This window comes from Caloenas nicobarica, chromosome 1, assembly GCF_036013445.1.
Source record: "Caloenas nicobarica isolate bCalNic1 chromosome 1, bCalNic1.hap1, whole genome shotgun sequence".
NCBI lineage: Eukaryota > Metazoa > Chordata > Aves > Columbiformes > Columbidae > Caloenas > Caloenas nicobarica.
In genome coordinates, this window is record NC_088245.1 from 99,660,928 (window position 1) to 99,680,108 (window position 19,181).

The 19,181-nt window shown below is 35.6% G+C and overlaps 1 protein-coding gene across 1 annotated transcript in view; it reads right to left on the reverse strand.

Moving 5' to 3' along the window:
• The window catches only part of PRKX (protein kinase cAMP-dependent X-linked catalytic subunit), a 55,702-nt gene that overhangs the window by 15,511 nt on the left and 21,010 nt on the right, over positions 1-19,181 (reverse strand). The window contains exons 2-4 of the mRNA XM_065638166.1: positions 10,878-11,046; positions 6,722-6,985; positions 121-240 (exon numbers count right to left, since the gene is read on the reverse strand). Coding sequence (XP_065494238.1) covers positions 121-240; positions 6,722-6,985; positions 10,878-11,046 — 553 coding nt within the window. The remainder of the gene's footprint in view (positions 1-120; positions 241-6,721; positions 6,986-10,877; positions 11,047-19,181) is intronic.

Below are 19,181 nucleotides of genomic sequence, written 5' to 3' on the forward strand. Positions count from 1 at the left end.
AAACTGGTATATCAAGAATAAATTTAGCCCGAATTTCATATACCAAATATCGTGAACAGAACTAGTAAATAAACCTGTATTACATCATCTTGCTGTGATATAAGAATCACTATCACTTACCCTGACAACATCTCAAATATAAGGATTCCCAGGGCCCACCAATCTACAGCTCTTCCATGGCCTTTGCTTTGTATAACTTCTGGTGCAAGGTACTCAGGAGTGCCACAGAGTGTCCATGTCCTGGGAGGAAAAGAAAAAGAAAAAAAAAAAAGAAAAACACACAAAACAAACAATAAAATCAGACCGAAGTGAAGCTGAAATAACAGTAACATAAAAAAAAAAAAATTCAAACACACAGATAGGAAGTACCAAACATATGCCTGTGTATACTTATTGTATATAGGAACAAGGGAAAAAAAAAAGCTCTACAAGATCTAAAAGGACTGCTTTGATGCTGCTCTACAATTCTCCTCTAACGACGATCTATATAAGTTACAAAATTTCTTGGCTGCAGGAAACAACCATGCACTGAGTTTCTCAGCTGCTGGTGGTATCCATTTAGGCTATATGTTGTTTTGAAATTATTAACAGTGGTTCTCACACTGTAAGCTGCACATCCTACGAATTCATGGACTACTTCTGACAGGCCCAGCAAAGAGCAACCTTATTGGCTTTTTCCAGCAAAAAGGAAAAATTTTTGTTTAGAAAATATAAAGGGAAGAGGGGGAGATAAAAAAAAATAGTAGCTTATCTCAGTAAATAGCTGCAGACGTCAGTAAGATTCCTTTTACAACGTAAGTAATGTTTTTCAAATAGTATTGAAGTGTAACTTGTCATCACTCTCACAATATCCATTGAAAGGAAAACATTTTGTGGTTTTAATTATTTAAAGTACTTACAAGGTGTAATAAAGCACATTGAGACATGTAAGTAACGCTGATTTTGGTCTATTTTAATGTCATTTTTAGTGATAAACTCAAGATATACCTGTTATATTGCTACCTGATTGAAATGTATATTTCAAGTTATATAAATTCATGAAACAAATTGAAGTTAAGAGGTTAATGTTTACAAAGACCAAATTACAATTTGAAACACAGAAAATTCTGAAATAAATTATTTCAAAAATGTGAAATCATCTTCGTAAAAATACCCATGCAGAATTTCCTTGGCTTCACTACCTTCACTTGTGTTTAAATACACGTTTCAGAAAAAAGCGTGCTTTCATTCTGAGTAAAATACACGTCCATGATAGCAAGTTACAAGATGAAACTTTGAAAAAGTGTTCATAAATTCAAGAAAAGATGAAATAACAAAAGAGAATAAGAAAAAAAACGTATATTGCATTTTAAGAAGAGTTCTAGTAAAACAAGTGGCAAATAAAGCAGTTACAAAATTAAAGGTAACTGCACATGACTTTTAACTTGCAACAACAGAAACTCTTTTTTTTTTTAATTTGTGAGTGCAGGAAGAATCTTCTCCAAAGCATGAATCAAACTGGTAACATGGTCCTGAAAAAATGCATTAAGATGAATAGCAATCTACTTTGGAAATAGTATATACTAATATAATATATACTCCTTTCAACATCTAGTTTTTCCTACCACTATTCTGCTAAACTTAACAAATCTTCTTCCTGACCATAAATGGATATTCAAGATGCATCTCATCGAATTTCAGACTTTCAACAGTTTTAAATTTTATTTTATTATGTTTTAAAGACTAAATAATATGCTTATCTTAAACAGAGCTTTTGGGTGGGTTTTTTTGTTTTGGTTTCCTTTAGTTTGTTTGCTTTTTTGGTTTGGTTTGGTTTTGGGGTTTTTTGGTTGTTGTGGGGGGTTTTTTTGGTTTTTTTTGTTTGTTTGTTTGTTTGTTTTTTTGGGTTTTTTTAAGCATTAGCCTTGATTCATAAAAATACTTAAAATTAAGGAAGAGGAGCTGTACGGCCAGTCGAGACTTTAAATGAAGATTTATGATACACAGAATTGAATTTCTTTAGGCTTGATTTTAATATGACAAAAGCTAAATTACTCCAGCTAAACTGTCATAATGCTTTAGACACACTGTACACGCACATGGTCCATGGTTTTTGAAACTATGTTCATTAGTGTAAAGAATACATCTTTAATTTTTATAACAAAAGGGTGGTATTAATTTTTATTGCTAGAAAATATACACTCTTATTTTCCAAATCAAGCATACTCAAGAAAATTCTTACCTCCAGCACTGCTTTACACACTACTGCCATCTAGCAGTTGCCTAGATCTGGACTGGGTAACCAAGAAAAACAACAAAGTTTTGTTGTGTTTTAAAACAGAATAGTTGCCCTCTTCCTCAGAATTTAAAAAGCTTGATTACAATCCATCCTATGAATTGTTATTCATACTGACTTAGCCAGCTCTCCAAATGAAGCAACTGCCAGTTTTATTGTATTTGGAAGAAGGGCTGTACAAATAAAGCAGACAGGGCAGGCACATGCGTTTCAATGGACAAGCCAGTTTGCAGAACAATGCCCCACCACATTCATCCTTTCCTCCCCTAAAAGTTCCAACACTATGAATGCACAAATTGAGCAAAGATGCAGCCTTCAGTTGCTTCAACCCTTATCGAGGTCATTTATGGGAAAAAAAAAAAAAAAAATCAATTTAACACTTGACCATGACTTCCAAGACCCACATAATTTGCTGGTAACAATGTAACTAAAATGACCCTTGATTACCTTACAGCTTAATAACAAGATCTTTTTTATTCAAGCAAAAGGAAAGCCAAAAATTAAGGAAAGGCCAACATAACTTGGAGTTCCCTAGTTGGACTAGGAAATAAAACCTACTACCACCAGCAGGTCATCTACCTCTGTTAATTTCAATCAAATTTATGTTTACTAACTACACAAAAACATGGAGGAAGCTCAAATTCTTTGTCAAGCTGTGTATTTGTGCCATATGATCACGCCTTGTATTTCCTCTTTATTTGGTCATGAAACAAACTACTTAATATACTAGAAAGTGCATCAAGTAAATTCCATAAAAAGATCGAATTGTTTTAAGTATTATTTTATTATTACTATTTCATGACTGCTGCATATGCATCTGAAATTCCAGATTATCCTTTTGAAGATAAATTTTGAAGCAAAAAATAAGAAGAGACTCTTTCCTTCAAACTGCTACAAAATTCCACTGCTCTGGGTTTTCAAGATAAAAGCTGAAATGCAGGTAAGCAATAGTTGATAAAGTTGAAAATGTAATTTTAAACCATAAAAATGAAACAAAGAAGCTTCTATGGTCACAAAGATATGCTATAAAATAATATTTGCTGGACTTGTTAACAGTATTATTTGAAGAAGTTAACTCTCGATGGCTAACATATTTTAGTGTTCAACACCATTCAGCATCCACCTCTGTAGTCTCTAACAAGCTTTTTGCATATGAGCTAGAGATCAGCAACAATGTCCTTTTTGGTATTCTCTTCTGGAAGTTTCTCCATAATTATACTCAAAGGAGACTGATTTGTTTCCAGCCCACAGAAGTTTGTTCTGCAAGACATTCTTGCTTCCACAGTGACAAACAATACACTTTACAAACAAGATTTGCTACATCTTGTTTTGTTTCATTCTTTAAGTCCACTCCGTAGAACAGTCATGAGGTACATGCAGTTTAAGCAACAGTGCAGAAGTATCCCCAAAATCAACTAAAATTAACAGTGAGTAATAGTCCTCAAAAAACCCATATGTTTACTTGAAACTTTCATAAAATTGAGTGAAGCCTGTGCATAAAAGAACATAAAATTCTATGAAGTTTTGGTTTAGTTTCTCTGAAAGAACACAAAAGGAAAAAAAGAAAAAGATAAAACCCAAACAAACAAAAAAACCCAACAACAAAAAGAAACAAAAATTAGGAAAGATCAGAAACTTGTTTAATGGATATACTATATCTGAAAAGTGGTATATGCTTTACAAAAAAGAGAAAGGTCTAAAAATGTAATGGCTATTGAAAGCAAATCATTTCTACATCCCTAAGGTAACCCCCTTCCTCTCCATTTTCTCTCCACATTGCCTCTTTTCAAAAGTAGCAGCACATCTATTTTATATGAATGTACTTACAAGAAATGGAAAAGGTTATTAAATCTTCAGATAAGGAACATCAAGGTGGAAAAGAAAAGAAATAAATAGCTGCTGAGGTAAAGACATACTGTTTTGGAGAAAAAAATAGAATTTTTAAAAGTACACTACGTCTGAAAAGGAAGGAACAAGGATAAATGGAAGGACATCAATAAGGAATAGAAGGAGACGAACACCTCCTCACTTTCCTCTTTCTCTGAAAAAAAAAAAAAAAAAAAAAAAAAAAAAAATCGAGTCTAGCCCTTCAGACAATTTACTAATGAGAAGGCAGGTGTGCAGGCTGCTTCCCACAACAGGAACATGAGCTCGAGCCAGCGGCTCTCTCTAAAGAGCAGCTTCATAATAGATGGCCCTGGTAAGAATGCTTCACTCTTTCACACATAATAGCAGGAAGAAAGGAAAATGTGTACAGAGAAGTCTCAATTAAGCAACTACAGAATCATTCGTAGGAAATAATACGTATCACAAAATGTGCAATTTTACTGAAGGTCTTCTGCAGACCATGCTTTATTTTACATATCATGTTTCTCTAGGAAAACATTTGTTGTTCCTAAGTGGCAGTCTTCCTCACAGCTGTTTGAAAAACATACATAGTTTGTGGTTTATTTTCACAACTCATATGCACTACATATGTACACATATATATATACAGATATATACGTAAGGTTAATGTGTACAGATGTTTGCGATGCATAAAAATGACAAAAACATCTCCTATACTTTAGATCAAATAGTCTGTGAAACAAAGTAACCTACTGAAGTGCATTATTGGAGAAATCGCTGATGACTGTATCTTTACAGTGACAAAAATAGCATGGTGAAAATGACTACAGCTAGCAGGGTGAATACTATGTAGGTAAAAAAAGTAATCAGAGTTGAATAGGTCACTACTGTGCTCTTTCCAACTTCACATTCTGCATTTTGTATTAGCTATTGTACATTAATAGGTAAAGCAGGTATGATGAAAAACTACTATAGGGTTCTATGATTCAGTTCAACACAAATTGATCAGCCTCATCCCTGCTCTGTACCTCTCTGCCACCAGCAAGATGTGATGCAAAAAAAGCAATTAAAAGCAGCAGTGATAACTTGTTTTTGATGTCCTACAGTGCATTTGAACACATTTACTCTTACAGATTCATCTTCCAGATTGAAAAATGTACTTTGATATGAACTATCACCTTATTTTATGGTTACTTCTGCTGTGCCTTTAACCCACAGAAATCCAAATTAAGAATAACCACTAAGTGGCAGTATCTGCACATAAATAGCAAGTCATAACAATTTGTATGACTGTCTTATAAAGAGATCATCCTACTTTCTTACATGGAAGCAGCTTTACCTCTTCCTACAAGAAGTTATTTTAATTTAAAAACAAAATATTAAAAAAAGTGCCAACATTTGTAGACCTATCTGCTTGCCCAGTGGAAACTGAATTCAATTGAACATGCTGATATTAAAACACTGTGGTTTTAGAAGAGACTTTTAAAGAATTAACAGAACCAGCGTACATATTAGATGCCTACTATTCTTGTGCAGAGGCAGCTCAGCACCGTGAGCATGTAACCAGTAGGGAAGGAACCTTTATGATCTTCATAACACAACTTAATCTCTCCTGTCTGACTTGTACTTCATAAGGGACCATTAAGAGTAGCTCCCTCAGACCCACCTTAATTTCAAATTGATCGTGTAGAATTCCGTTGTTTCCCTGTCCCCCACTGAACTGTTGCAGCAGTAAACAGGTACAACAGATGAGGGAAAAGAGAGGATGAGCACCCATGTAACACCTCACTCACTTACTTGGCTGCTTCAACTTGAACAATGAGATACGGTCTCCCTCAAGGGGTGGCCTGGCCCTAAGGCATAATACCAAACCTTGTAACAACGCTTTTCTAATATGACAGGCTAGTTTTTCAATCCAAATGAGGGGTCTTGCCTTGGAAAGATAGTTCAAACAGAGAACAGAGAAATCGCTGGGAAAAAATCTCTGCATTATCAAAAAATTTACATACACTAGTAAAACAGACATAAGGCTGACAGTACTGTAGAACTTAAAGTTAAATAAATACTTCTGATGCAGCTGGCCTTAATGTTTGTCTAGACTTTCCAGTTTCATTTTAGCAACAGGCTAGTGAAAACACAATATCCAGTTTTAAAATGTTATTCCCACATTTCAAAAATCTCTCTAAAAGGAAAGCAGAAGGAAATACAAGTTACAAAACATTTAGCAATTCAACTTGTGCGGAAGATTAATGTTCCATTATATATAATATATTGATGTACACATCTCAATATTTGCTCATTTTACTTCAGTGAACTCCCTTTTTACAAGATGACTACTGAAAACTTAAATAAACAAACATACTCGTATAAAAATATTTTTATGGTAGCTTATCTGTGATATTGCTCCTTGTTACACCTAGGGTATAATATTGGTTTCCATACACCCATTTTAAGACTATAATTTCCTTTATATTAAGGGATTTTACATGTGTGAAGTACACGCAGTACTAGATGAAATGCTGAGCTCTGAAATCTGACTTGCATTCTTCCAACTGTAACTACATTTCACATGTTAAACCATAACAAAAACCTACTTACCTATCCACCAGTTTTTTAGCAAATCCAAAGTCAGTAAGCTTGATATGTCCTTCTTTATCTAGTAATATGTTTTCAGGTTTTAAGTCTCTGTAAACTATTTCTTTGGAGTGCAGGTATTCTATTGCACAAATAATTTCTGCAGAATAAAACAGTCCTGTGCTGTTGTTGAACCGTCCCATGTTGCGCAGGTAACTAAAAAGTTCTCCTCCTGGCACATATTCCATTAACATATATAAAAAGCGTTCATCATGGTTGGTCCAAAATCTGTAATAAAAATATTATTTTATTGGATAAATAATTTCTCTCTCTGATTTGCTTTAGAGATAAATTTCATAAAACGATCTGTGTTGCCCCAACTATGTACACAGTTAATTTATGGTTCCTATTGTGCAAATATTAAAACTCCAAGAATGTAGCAGTATTATGTAACAGATGGTCAAGTAGCTGACTTAACCTGAAAAGTAAAAACAGATAATTCAGGATGTGCACAGCAGAGTAAGAGAGAAAAATCTAACTGATAGATTCCGTTGCATTGTACAAAACAGGCCTCTGCTAAGCACCTAAAAAGTGACTTAGTATACTATCAGTCTGCTAAGACCAGACAATTCTTACATTTTACTTAATCAAATATTGCTAAAGTGATGGAGAGTGAGCAGAACCTGCTTTTGTAAAGATGTTTATGAAAATATGTTCAAAACCTGGACACCAGAGTTCTCCTTCCTCTTACTCCACAGAAATATACAACCCCAAGTGAAGTGACAGGTTACTACAAAAGCATCAGATCACAATGCTTGCTGTTCCATGGTATCTTTAAAAAAAAGCAATAGAAAAGCAAACATGACAGCAAAACAAGATTAATTTAGACAAATCTGTAATTTAGACTATCGCCTTTATTTAAGAACTATTATTGTGGTACATTTTTTACTAGAGTGCAGTAAAGAGCAGCTAAGAAAGAAAGAAAATGACTCCACATGGCTTCCAAATGCTTCCTCACAGATACAGGAATTTTTCCCACATTCCCCAAAAACAAGTTGTTTTTCTTTCTACCCATGTTAAAAAACTCATATACCACAGACCCAAATGTAACTCAACAGTTAAGAAGAAAATATGTATCTGATAACATCTTGAAGAATATTCTGCTACTTTAAAACAAACAGCTATCCCTATTACTTTAATAAAGAAAACTGTATCCCTATCTACTTTATTGATAGAAGAATAAAAGTTAATTTAGCTTCTAGTAACTGTTTCTGCAGTATCACAAGAATGGAAATATCAAATATCCTTTTTTTTTTTCTTTCCATCCTTCTTTAGCTGGTTCCTAATGAAAGCACAGAGTCTCAAGACAGACAAGCAGAGCAAATTCAGCTTCCAAACCCATGAGGGACTTTTGCTCGGTAAGATTTCTTTCCTGATACCAGCACTGAGCGCAACCAAGAAAATGAGACAGACCAGACATGAGCACCAGCTCTACCATTCCGTCAAAGTAATGAATAAAGCAGAGCCTAGGCTTGCCTTTTGCTTTTATGGCACTACTTCCCTATCACAAAGTCATGAACATCATTAATTAGCTATTGATGATGTCCACAGTATCTTTATCAACTACGTAAAAACACTCTTGAGATGTATTTTAAGGAGTTAGGCAAAGTTGCACCTACAATACACAAATGTCATTTTTGCAAGGTGTTAAGAATCTGCATATATATTAGGTTGGTACAAAAGTAATTGCAGTTTTTGCATTGTTGAATTTGCCATTTGATATTGGAATACATTCTGAAATAAACATTGTTATGTTACACATCATTTTAATGCACTATTCCCACTTTATGTTTTGTTTCTACTGACTTATTACTTTGCTGTTTATTTTACATTTATTTTAGACCATGGAAACTATGTGAAACAAAAAGCAAATTCGAGTGGTTTTCTTATACAAGTTCAAAATGGCTCATAAAGCAGCGGAGACAACTCGCAACATCAGCAACGCATTTGGCCCAGGAACCGCTCATGAACGTACAGTGCAGTGGTGGTTCAAGAAGTTTTGCAAAGGAGACAAGAGCCTTGAAGATGAGGAGTGTAGCAGCGGCCATTGGAAGTTGACAACGACCAATTGGGAGCAATCATCAAAGCTGAACCTCTGACAACTACACGAAAAGTTGCCAAAGAACTCAACGCCAACCATTCTACAGTTGTTCGGCATTTGAAGCAAATTGGAAAGGTGAAAAAGCCCAGTAAGTGGGTGCCTCACAAGCTAACCGAAAATAAAAAAAACCATCATCACTTTGAAGTGTCATCTTCTCTTATTCCACGCAACAACAATGAATCATTTCTCAATCGGTTTGTGACATGCAACAACAACTGGATTGTATACAACAAGCGGCGATGACCAGCTCAGCGACTGGATGAAGAAAAACCTCCAAAGCACTTCCCAAAGCCAAACTTGCAACAAAAAAAAGGTCACAGTCACTGTTTGGTGGTCTGCTGCTGGTCTGATCCACTCCAGCTTTCTGAATCCCGACAAAACCATTACAGCTAAGTAGTATGCTCAGCAAATTGATGAGATGCACTGAAAACTGCAACACCTGCAGCTAGCATCAGTCAACAGAAAGAGCCAAATTCTTCTCCATGACAATGCCCGACCGCACACTGCACAACCAACGCTTCAAAAGTTGCACAAATTGGGCTACAAAGTTTTCCCTCATGCACCATATTCACCTGACCTCTTGCCAACGGACTACCACTTCTTCAAGCATCTTGACAACTTCTGCTGGGAAAATGCTTCCATAACCCGCAGGATGCAGAAAATGTTTTCCAAGAGTTCATTGAATCCTGAAGCAAGGATTTTTACACTACAGGAATAAACAAACTTACTTCTTGTTGGCAAAACTGTGTTGACTGTAATGGTTCCTATTTTGATGAAAAAATATGTGATTGAGCCTAGTTATAATGATTTAAAATTCATAGTCTGAAACTGCAATTACTTTTGCACCAATCGAATACATATATATACATATACATATATAAAACCCTGTTTCCCCTGTTCTGTCTATATTTTAAACAGTTTAACCAGATGTACTCTGCCTCTCCATCTTGCTTTCCTGCATGCATCTCAAACTTCACATACCCTAGAACTCCTGTTACTGATACTCTGCCACACACAGGATTTCTGAACACTGGCTGGAAACTAATAGCACCATGATGCTGGAAAAAGCAACGACACACCAGGGAAAAAGCCTCCTCCCGCAGGGCTCTGTCACATTTCAGGTGACTACCATGCTTTTGCCTCTTATTTTCCCTCTGATATTTTCTTAGCACAGGGAGGAGGCTGCGCTCCCTGAAGCTACAAATTAAGTAAGGCTAATTTTCTCTAATTTTATGTAAAACTGATTAGGATAGGTAAATGCAAACCAAATCTCAGTCAATGGCCCTGTATCCATGCCTGAGAAAATGCAAATGGAAATTAACTGTGCAATTACCCAGAGGTTTAGTTATCCCATTAATAAATGTGGGCTCAGATGCAAAAAAGGTGCTGTGAAGATAAAAGTACGATGCCTTCTCTCCTTAATAAAGGGATCACTAGAGTCATCACAATTCCATGAAAAAAATATTCCTCATGAACTGTGTTTAAATCACGTTTCTCAATAGTTTCCATCACTTAACCTGAAATATTGGAATAATAAAATCCAAGTAGTGCTGCGGACATTTAAACTCTTTAAAAATAAAGTTTGCAAAAGTAAAGTTCACAAAAGATACTTATACCTAATTATATATTTATCTACAAAGAATATATACGCACAAATATTGTTTTCTCATCATTCTAACATCAAGAATCATTCAGTAAGTCATTGTGATGAGCCAATCCTAACATTTCTTCACTAGTGTTTTCCCACCACTTAAGGAAATTTCTCTTCTGCAGTATGAAAATAACAGACAGAGTAAAGCTACAGCATAAAAGTAAAGCTAATAATAAATTATTGCTTAAATGTTTAAATTATGCCTCTTGGTCTCTTCTATAATAAATACTTTAGTCTATTTTAGTCTAGATTACATCGTAGAAATTAAATGCTCGGTGTTGGTTAAATGCATAAGAACTTGCAATGAGACTTTGGACCATTTTAACTGCACTTTATAGATAAATGAACTTAAAAATACAAGAACTTACAATCTGATCAAAAAGGGGTGGTTGACCTCTTTCAAGACTGATTTTTCATTGTGCACATGTTGCTCTTGCTTCAGTCGAATGACATCAGGAATGCTCATTACTTTCAGTGCAAAGTAACGTTTGGCCATTTTTTCCTTCACCAGATGAACACGCCCAAAGGTACCTGTGCCTGAAATGTCAAAGAAGAAATGTCAACTTATTGTAAAAAAGAAAAAACAAAAACAACACACAAAGACAATTTACCAAATTAAAACCTACAGGAAATCAATTCCTTTTTGGTGGTGGTGGTGGTGGTTTTGCTGGTGGTATTTGTTTTCATACAATTTTGGGGAGGATTTCTCAATTTTTTTGTGATAATGATTTAATTAAAATAACAGCATTGTGATACTGCCACTCTTTGGATAGATATTGGAAGCATTTCTTGCAAAGAAGAGAAGTGGTCCTGAGAAAGGGTAAGGGAGATGTAAAATAATAAGTATGCATTATGTAAGATTCAAATGTAGCAAATATAAATGAAATAAGCAAAACTGTCCTCTAGTGCAGACAAAAGGCTGGGAAACACTCAAATTTCTGAGATCAGTTTTAATTTAGATCAAGCAGGAAGGGGCAGGATAAACTCAGAAGTAGCATCCAGTTTATTATATCCACAATGTGTGGCATAGAAGAAAAAAAAAATCATCACTAACCAAGAATATAGTGTTCAATTGTGATGGATTCGATAATTCCTCAACACAAAAAACTACTTAACTTTCCATATATTATTTATTAAAACAAAGTAGCTAAAAACCGGCCAGGGTAGGAACTCATAACACGAAGAGTACAGAATATACAAGAATGATTAAGACAACAACAATGAAATTCAAAATACTCATCTACCAAGGTTCTGTGACCAAGAACAGCCGTTTGCAGTTATTCAGGTGAGGAGATTATTACCTTTAATGTGCACAGAGAGGCAAAGTGATTCAGTAGGATAAGGGAGTGCTTGGAAAAAATACTTAAAAATTGCTAAGCCTTCTAGCAACAACAAAAAAAATCTGCTTAAGAGTGCCGCATCGTTGTACTATACAGAAACAGTAGATTTCATGCATTTTTTTAGTTAATGTATTCCCCTTCCAATTCACTCTTAAAAATATAAAAAGAAAATAAAAACATCTTTTAAATAATGTATTCTGCATTTCTCTATTCAATACAGTAATCCTTAAAGTTCCTTCTAAGTGCATTGCACTCAAGACAATTATACACAACTGTACTTCTTTCAGTTTGAAATGAAAGTTAAATCTAGCACATTTAGCCACACTTTTATTTGTGCTGCAGCACAGTGTTACACATTTGAAGACAAACTCACATTTCAGCTCATGGGGTGGTCGCTCATTGTTTTTTTGCTCATTAAACAATGCCATGTATGCTCCATTAGAACAGTACAGCAGATATTTTTAATCCTATTCTCTGACAGAAATATGTGCGACTATAAAGGACACTTGGCATTCAAATGAATTGCCTAACTTGTGAAAGGTCACTCTCTTGCTGTGAAATGCCTTCCATCAAAATCAAAATCTTATACTGAAGCTCATGATCATCCTCTTCTTTGCACATACCCTAGAAAAGCAGCCCACAGACCTGTTTCAGTTATTATTAACTAGTATGTTCATCCAATTTCAGATTGTGCTGACCAGTTATGATCAACCTATGCTACGTGACAATTTTCCAAGATGTGTAGTGGGTGTAGGGAGATGAATATGTACCTGAAAGGAAATAGATTTTTTGAGAGAGAAGCTGGGGGGGTGGGGGAGACATCAAAAAATGAACTTCCAAAACTACATTACTTGCCTCCAGTAGGTTCAAGAAACTTGAGAATTTATTAAAAAAAAAAAAAAAAAAGAAGTTTGTTTCCTGTATGTGTATTCTCACTTGAAGCATTCACATTTTATCTACTAAAAAAAAAAATAAAACAAAACGAAGTACCCATATTGCAAACTAGAAACTAACAACTTCAGCAATCCACTTTCATGGAACATGCAGCTCCATTACTAATACAGCTTTTAAAACCAGTTTTCGAGATAAAAGTTCTCACTACACAAACCCACAAAGGATTACAGTTGTCCAAGCACAAAAGATTCTATCAAAGCAGTTTTACGTTCCCACCTGTCCTGAGTTACAGTACTTTAACCATGAAAACCGAACACAGGTGTCAGATAAAGCTTTCCGTTATAGTGAAGTAAAGCACCAGGTTACCCTGGAAAATTTATCATGCAATTAAATCCTTTAACAATGCAGTCATATTACATGACTATACCTCTATTCCTGTAAACGACCTTATTTTCATGGAGATGGCCTTCTGCAGTGAAGAAAAAACCCAAAAAATATACCAAAAAAAAAAGTCCAAAAGCTTCCAAGCAGAGCTATCTTTTCAAGCTACTTAAAATACTGATTATTTATATCTTTATTGAATGTGTAGACAAAAAAATAACTTAGGTTATTTCAGAATTGGGAACTGAAATTTAAGTTCCGAGTGAAAACACTTAAAAATAACTATATTCATATTCACACCAAAACTAAAAATCAACTTAAACTTTAAAGACTTCCAGATGTGGACTCGGAGAAATTAACCAATCCCATAAGCAAATCCTGGGTTTATATGCACTTCGATACTTGTATGAGCAAAGTGCTTCCATAGACATATTCAACAGGGAAGTCATAAATGAACACATACCTAATTGTTCCTAGGTCTCTAGTGATCTCACATTTCATGACTCGTTCTACTTGTCCTACAAATTCTTATTTTAGAATGCTTTAGTTTTTCATTATGCTATTGGTCTAACTTTACAAGCAGTGCTGCTCAGAAATAATAACCATAATAATAATAGAAATCACAAGTTCCATCCACTTTCAAAGAAGGACCGGTAGGGGATCTATTTAGCAATAGTTCTAACTTTGGAAACACGGCCTCTTTAAAAATGTCTCTGCCAAGAGCGGCAAAGCCTGGCAGGCTATTCCAGAATAGTGGCAGGCACCTAATCTAGAGAGCCTCCGGGAAAGACAGAAGACCACACAGACAGGCAAGAACATACAACCTCCCTAACCAGTTTTATTGTTAACCGATTGCAGGCGGCCTTTTTTCAAACATCTTTAGCCCGCTTTCAAGCAACTACGGAAATCAAGATGACAATACAGACCAAGAAGTCATCTAACATTTGTTTTCAGATGTCTCTTCTCATAATATGAATTTTCTCCCATTCAAGTCTTCTCGGAAACTCCATTAGGCCTACATCAGTTGGTGGTGACAGTGCCCACACAACCAACCACCTCTCCAGCGCTTTTGAGAAACAATATGCTCTCTTAAAGCTCTAAAGAAAAATAACAGCAATGTTCTGGAATTTACTCACACCATTTAAGCTGCTCAGTTAAACTCCTCTCACTGCAAAGAGAAGCAAAGAGTAAACATGGCAAGTACCATGTATTTTTTCAATGAAGGAAAAAAAAAAACTTTAACTATGTGTGGGCCATGAACAAGTGGGGCAGGGGAACTTGCTGAAACTTAAAAACAGCTGTTTAAAAGTAAGCAAATAGGGTGTAATTTATGCCTTTGCAAAGCCACACTCAGGACTAATCACTGAGCTGCCTTTTTTTTTCTTTTTTTTTTTTTTCAAATGCTTAGGCACTCTAGTCTTCAGACAAGCAGATAAAGTTTGCATACAAAGATGTCTACAATTCAAAAATCTCACTTCAAACTTTTGGTCTGGATCTCCTACTCATGCTTTTAGCCATTTCTGCAAAGATTTTAAAAATTTTCTTCCTTGGGGGCAGGGGGGAGAGGAATGGGATGGGACACGACAGACAAGGTGGGAAGCTGCAACTGGGTATTGTTGTGGTTGTTTAGCACAGACAAGAAAAATTTAGCTGTTCTATAAAAACAGGTCTTATTGTTCTGACTAGGTGGAAATTCTGCCCCTCACATTCATGGAAAGATAACCAAAAAAATTGAAGCAACAAAGTGGGAGCATGAAAGATGGAGGCCTGCCTCCATAAATCTGAGGGAAGGTTTTTGGAAGCAGAAGAGGGCTGGGTTACTAATTAGTCTTCTATCGAAGCACTGCTGCCTGCTACCTTCCAAGAAGGACACACTGAGCTCATGAACAGTTTCTGCTAATTCCCATGAAAGAATTGTTCATTTTTTTGCCCTGATCACCTCAGAGCTCAGCTGTATGAATAAGCTAAATTTGACCTGTGACAGATAAGTAAACATTCCTTAGGATTACCTTAAAATAGAAATATTCTGTAGTTGCCCATCTTGCACATAACAATGAAAGGAAGTAGAGTGTTTACAGATTTGTACAATATTCTACTGATATTTATTTAATTTTTAGTTCAAACCAAGAGAATTTCAGGGACTGTGAACCATTCCGGATGAGTCCTGGGATCTACCAAGTACTATGTTGCTGAAAGAAGAGCAATGGCTACACACACACACCCCTCCCTTTATTTCAGCACATAATGCCAGAGTGTTAGAGCAAGAAAATTATACCTCATGAAAAGTTATTGGAAGGTCTGAAGGAGTATTTGTAGTTTATTTGCACAGTCCCCTTTCTCCCTGCTACGGCATATAGCAAATGAAGGTTTCTAGCCACCAGTAACAAAAGCAAGTGAAGAGTGCCTGCACTATTTGCAACATGTAACACAATTCAAGATTTTCAGGACTAAACAGGAAAACAGAATAAAACATGCAAAATGCTAACCACTAATCCAGTACAATCTGTTTACAACAGAAACAATAAAATTTTTTATGCCTTGGCAAATTTAGTGAGGCTGCAGAACTTGAAAGAATGCCAGCAATCTTCTCCATTAGGTAACCTTCTGATGTTAGACACACACAAAGGGAGGAGGCCAAAAACTGCAGAGGATCAGCTTGGGCTAGGTATCAAACACAAGGAGGACATTCTCAGTCTTACAAAACAAGCTGATTCCCTAACGCCATGCCAAAATACCATAGCTAGCTTCCAGGATTTTACTCTCTTTGAAGCCTGGTAGAAAAGAATAAAGAATGTGGGAATATTTCTGATGCAATTTTAGATACTTTTGATGCCAGGAAAACAAATCCTGCAACTTTTGATCAGTTAAAACAATTGAGTCAGTAATCATGTAGTGACTATTTTGCTATTGATGTAGGTGACTAATTTAATGCTCAGTTTGCCTCTTTATTTGCTCCCATTAACTAGGCCCAGCTGTTCCAGCTTCTTGAAACCAAGTTTGCCTTGCTCAGATAGATACCATCTGTTTTAATGAAGAATAAACTAGGTCATGAGATCCACAACCCTGAGGACTGCTTTCTGAGTCCCAGAGGGATTGGTCCTGACTTCCACAGATGCCTCAAAAAAAAAAAAAAAAAAAAATCAGATGTAATGTTTCCTACTGTGCCACATATTAGTCTCTGTTGGTAGCCAGAAGCACAACAGACTTAATTCTGTTGAATATCAGAGATAAACTAAGTGAACTGTAGCAGATTACAAACTCACTATTGAATGTCAAATTTGTCTGCCATTTAATCTCTATCTCATTTTGGGATGGAACCTGAACAGCCTAGTAATACCTGTCTTAAGAGAGAGAGAGTAGGGGCCATCAATAATTCTTGACAAAGAAGGGGAAGAAGTGACACAGCAAAGGAAACCAGTCTACCCAAAGAGGCTGGTAATCAGAAGATTAACACTTGGGAGAAAGACGGGGAAACCACATGACATGAGTAACTATGGGCTTCTATTATACAACAGACATGGCTGGCACATGAAGAAGGTAACACAGAATAAGGATGATGATTTTGGACATCGCAGCAGCCAAGTTCACGTCTTTTATTTAAGTTTTCAGTCCTTAGACCAGTGTCAACAGAAAATGCCTAGCCGACTACCACTCAACCTTCTCAAATTCACTGTCTTCACACTGTTCCACAAACCAGCCGTGGATTGCTCACCATAACTTAGGTTACTGCTTCTATACTTCTGTACCACTCTAGAGGGTTAGGGTTCTGATCTAAATGTGAAAAACACACTAGAGAAATAAAGAAATTTAGAGGTTTCAAAGCCAGTTCAGTGTGTGGTCTAGAACAGCATATTTCACACTATTAAATATCCTTCAATGATCATATATTTGAGGAGACAGTCTAAGTAGAAGAGCTTAAAAGCATAGAAAGCATAGGTGCCTTGTACAGTGTTCACCATGTGCAGCTCTGTAAGAGCAGCTTGCTTCTATGACTTTGGTTCATTCATCCATTGTGGTATATGATTCAGTTTACACCAGGAGCTCCTTTGGTGGATAAAGTGTCTTTCTACTCAGCAATAACATGAGATACTACACAGTAAGTAAGTAAGCCTGCTATATTCCAGGCAAGATCATCACTTTTCTAACTACCTGTCCCAGAAAGCTCAGTATCATTAATTCTTTATCTCGGCTCAGCTGAAGTTGAAAATAAAGCAGTAGTGCATGTTCAAAGTACAGCCTAGGTTTTGACTCAAAGATGCTGCTGTAAAGTATTTCCACCTCTTTGCTGCTTCCAGATTCCAAAGATCTAACATATTTTAAGGTTCTTTTTTATTAATACTTGGTATACAGGGAGCCTATAACAACACACCATTAAAACTAAATTTAACAGTCTGGGATTTGGTATAGTCTCTTTTCATCTTTGCACAAGATTTGATATACCAGAGAATAGCAAGCAACTGTGTCAATAACTCTTCTTGGTGAGTCACTCATTTAAATATTTCTGAATTACAAACCTTAAGAATTAAGAACACAGGAATCACCAGGCTTATTAATACACACCAGTCAAGCTTCCTGTTTTTCACACAGTTCAGAGACAGGAGCCTGAGTTCTAAAAAGTACCACTGAACAGAACACCCACAACAGGAGTTCCTTTAATTCCAGGTAATTTTTTTTTTTTTTTTTAGCATCACAACTTATTTGGTCTCTCAAAAAATACTGTAAATATCAGAGTGTCTTTAAACAAAATAAGCAGAATCTTTTAAAGTTTCTGCTCTCTCTTTATCCTTTACTTATTTTGAAATACCAGGGACAAATAAATAAATGAGACCAGAAAGTCATCAGCCTGCTGGTGATAACTTTTAATCCTTTCCGTTTCTGATCAGCTCTTAGAACACTGAATTTAAATGCATGTCCCTTCGCAAAACTTTAACATCCACAATCTTCACATCAGTTCCCCTAAAACTGGTATTTCCCGACTTGATTCTTCAATGGCATTTTTTAACTCTTCCCATGCCTTCCACTACCTGTGAATTCTGACATGTTGACATAAAGAATATGAACAGATGAGAGGATGAAAAGTTTTTCCTCTGTATTGAAAAACAGGAAATTGTAAAGTCATTATTACTCCTTTTTACCTATTCAAACATTGCGCATGAAGTGTTGGGCGGCCTCAACTGTGAAACTGTTTCGTGGTGTGGGTTTGGGTTTTTTTTGGTTTGTTTTTTTTGTTTGTTTGGGGTTTTTTTTAAACAGAAATATAGCTCAAATAGGAACCCTTAAAGATGTACTGGTTTTTCACCTAGAAACTAAGCTACTTTTGCTGAACTAAATTTAGGAGGCCTGTTGAAACAGCGTATTTTAAATTATACGAAACCCCTGCTAAAAGTAAACTGTATCAATCTTTATTGACCATTTTTAAAACAACTTAGTCCATCACATTTTAAAAGACAAGCAGAGTTAAGCTAAGAACTGGGTACCTATCTGGCTAGCAACACATTCAAAGTTAAAACACTAGAAAGCATTAAATTATCTATTTCATCTGATAAGAATTTCAGGTAATTAAAGCATCATCAAAAAGTGTCACTTTTTTAACAGTTGGAAAAGAATCTGTACATTAGGAAGTATACTACCAAGATACGCCACTTTTGGACTTTTTTTTAAAGTTACAAAACATCATTCAAATCCTACTCACAGAATTGCTTATTTCAGGTAGAGATTAAAATAAGCATGGTAACTGAGAGTTTCTTGGAACACAATTATTTTTTTTTTTAAGCTCTCAAACAACAAAAGCCAGACATACAAACCCCAACATCTAGCCACCTCCTGTCCATTAACTGGTGCTGAAAATTCCCATCAAGTTTATACTTACTCAAGATTTTTTCTAAATGCAAAGTTAATATTTTACAATTGCTTTAATTATTTTTCCTTGTTTTTCTTTTTAAGTGTTTAAAACCACTATGAAACAGCTTCCTTAAAATGAAACCTAAAACTAACTGATGAATATTTAGGCTAAAGGTTACTATTTTTAATTAAAGTGTGTTACAGTTTCACCTACCA